This window comes from Heloderma suspectum, chromosome 3 (genome assembly GCF_057233095.1).
Source record: "Heloderma suspectum isolate Gila_16-S chromosome 3, 16-S_ref, whole genome shotgun sequence".
Lineage (NCBI taxonomy): Eukaryota > Metazoa > Chordata > Lepidosauria > Squamata > Helodermatidae > Heloderma > Heloderma suspectum.
This window is the reverse complement of record NC_139460.1, coordinates 233,330,001-233,332,500: the sequence shown is the minus strand read 5'-3', so window position 1 is coordinate 233,332,500 and position 2,500 is coordinate 233,330,001. Positions and strand designations below refer to the sequence as shown.

The following is a 2,500-nucleotide window of genomic DNA, read 5'->3' as shown; positions in this document are numbered from 1 at the left end:
TACTGTTGGATCAGAAAAGGAGCCATGGATGACATGTTTGCACTCATAGTTCCCCATCTATTCATCCATCCATCCATCCATCCATCCATCCATCTTACATGTGTGGAAGCCTTCTTCCAGATGTGTAGTGGCTGCAAAGTGGATCAGGGTATGAAAGTTGGAATGTCCAATGTTTTTTAAAATCTTGCAGTGTGTCTCCATTTATTCTAAGCATGACAATCTCTGATATGAATTGCTGCATGTTCACGAATTAAAAGAGGAGCCAAATGATATTGCTTACGTTCATGCTGAGCATTAAGAGGGTAATGTCTCAAAGGTTTTTATTGTGTTAATAAAACTCAGGGGTGGTCAAGACTTGTGTACACAAGAAGAGCATATAAAATAATCAGTCATGATGATATGAATGCATTTTTTCCATTTGTTTTCAAGATTGCCTTGAAAAATCAGAGATTGCAATAAAAGGGGAGAAAAGACAAAACTATATTAAAGAAAAGGCGAAAAAATTATAAGCATGACTTATCTTTAATGTTTCACATCAAAATGAAATTTCTGTGATATGTCATGTGCATAAACAACACAGGCAGCTTTTGTCTTTGTTGAATTTAAATGAAAAGTCCCCCTAGATATTAATATGTGGACTTCATTTGTTAGCCTGCTAAGTCAGGGACTTATAACAAAAGCTTTGTAAACAAAAGATTAAACTGAATCGAGCTTTAGAAAATGAAAGGAAAACAAGAGTCAAATAATCACAGATCAGAATGGGGCTGCTTAGATTGAAATCACTACAAGCTACTGGAGTGGAAAATGTTTAATTGAACTATTTCATTACGCAGGAAGTTTTATGTCCCTCTTGTAGAATCCAAAATATTTCTATTAGAAAATCCATTCCCTTCTTCCTTTAATAAAACCTAGCAGATATTGTTATGTATACTCTTTAAAGTCTGCATTTTGGCAGCATACATGCATGAACATTGGAATGGTTAGAAATGGAAAGATGTACATATCTATTGTAGTAGTATATATACATTGTTAGTATATTTCCTTCCTTACACCTCTTTATTCTGATAATGTTCAATAATGTTCAGTCTACCACTTTTGATATTGGAAATATGTGGTGAGAGCAGACAATAAATTGAAATCTATAGGTAACTTTACTAACCTTCGGTAACCGTTCAGGATCACCTGGATGCCGTGGAATGACTTTCTGCAACCTCTGGAAACCATAGTCTATTGTTGGTTCATTAAGGGCTGAAAAGTACACAGAATGATGTGTCAGTCTACCTATTAGTTGATAGCAAACATATACAAAGAAAGGTATGACACTTCTTGACTAAACCACTTCCTGTTTAAAGAATGATCAGGAATGGATTTCTCGTGACTCATATCCCTGTTTTGATTTTTGTTTTTACGTACACATGCTATTATTATTTCTGTCTATAATTAGGTGTGTGGGGGTGGGGGGGGAGTCAAGGGGTTTCTCAATATATTGCAAAAAATGGTGGGAGCAGTAACAAAGTTACAGGTCTTGAGGCCATATATAGCAATCACTAGAGTCATGATATGATGTCTGCATCTTGTGCTGCTTTCTATACTGGCTGTGGATTTATGGGAAACTGGCAATTATGACATATGTCCAGCTATTGCTAGCTTCAGATTTATCCCTGTGGTCCTTTTTTGTCTAGCATATTGCCTGAGCACAAACCAGGCAGGAGGAGCACTTAATCTTGCAAAGCTTTAATAATCTGTGAATGGCTGACTACAAACTGATGTAGAGCACTATCATTCTACAGCTGCAATCCACTAGCCTCACAAAATTGCAGGCCACAAATAGTAATTAATCTTTTTATCCCTCAAATTGTAATTTTGACTATGAACTGTGCTTGGTCATAAATCAGCAGCACATGCTGCTGTGTACAGTGAATGAATCATGAATCTGACTCAGTTAGACTGCACACATTGTGTTTAACAAGCTTTATAAGGAGTCATAGGGCTTTATTATAGCTCTGCCTGACTCAAACAAAAACTGAACCCGGAGGCCCAAGGACTAGAGTTAAGATGAAAATACTTATTAGAGTATATTACTCCTTGATGTAGATATCGTTTTTAACAGAGTAACTCCATGGTGCATGGCGCTACATAAATCAATGGGTTTTCTGAGACTAATAAGAACTGCCTCCATCTATTCATTACTCAGCGTACAATTTAGGCCATCACTCATTAGTCAGCATGTAATTTGATGATTAACACCAAACAGCTCAGCAGGTTTGTTGAGCACAAGTGTCTGCGAAAAAAGCCTACAACTTACTAGTTCATGGTCACAGTCCAACATTTGGAAATGTTATTCAAAATAATTGGCTCACATTATTATTAAGTGCTTTGGTTATTTGTGTAAACATGTAATAGTACATCTCATAATCAATGCAAGGAGGCTCCCACAATGTGCACTCAATAACACAGCAGAAAGTTGAAGACTGCAATATGATTTGACATTCCATCATGC

General features: G+C 36.5%; 1 protein-coding gene across 1 annotated transcript in view; it reads right to left on the bottom strand.

The window, feature by feature from the left end:
• The window catches only part of EBF3 (EBF transcription factor 3), a 198,241-nt gene that overhangs the window by 23,449 nt on the left and 172,292 nt on the right, over positions 1–2,500 (bottom strand). Inside the window, exon 11 of the mRNA XM_084841941.1 lies at positions 1,160–1,248. Within this exon, the coding sequence (XP_084698067.1) occupies positions 1,160–1,248 (89 nt within the window). The remainder of the gene's footprint in view (positions 1–1,159; positions 1,249–2,500) is intronic.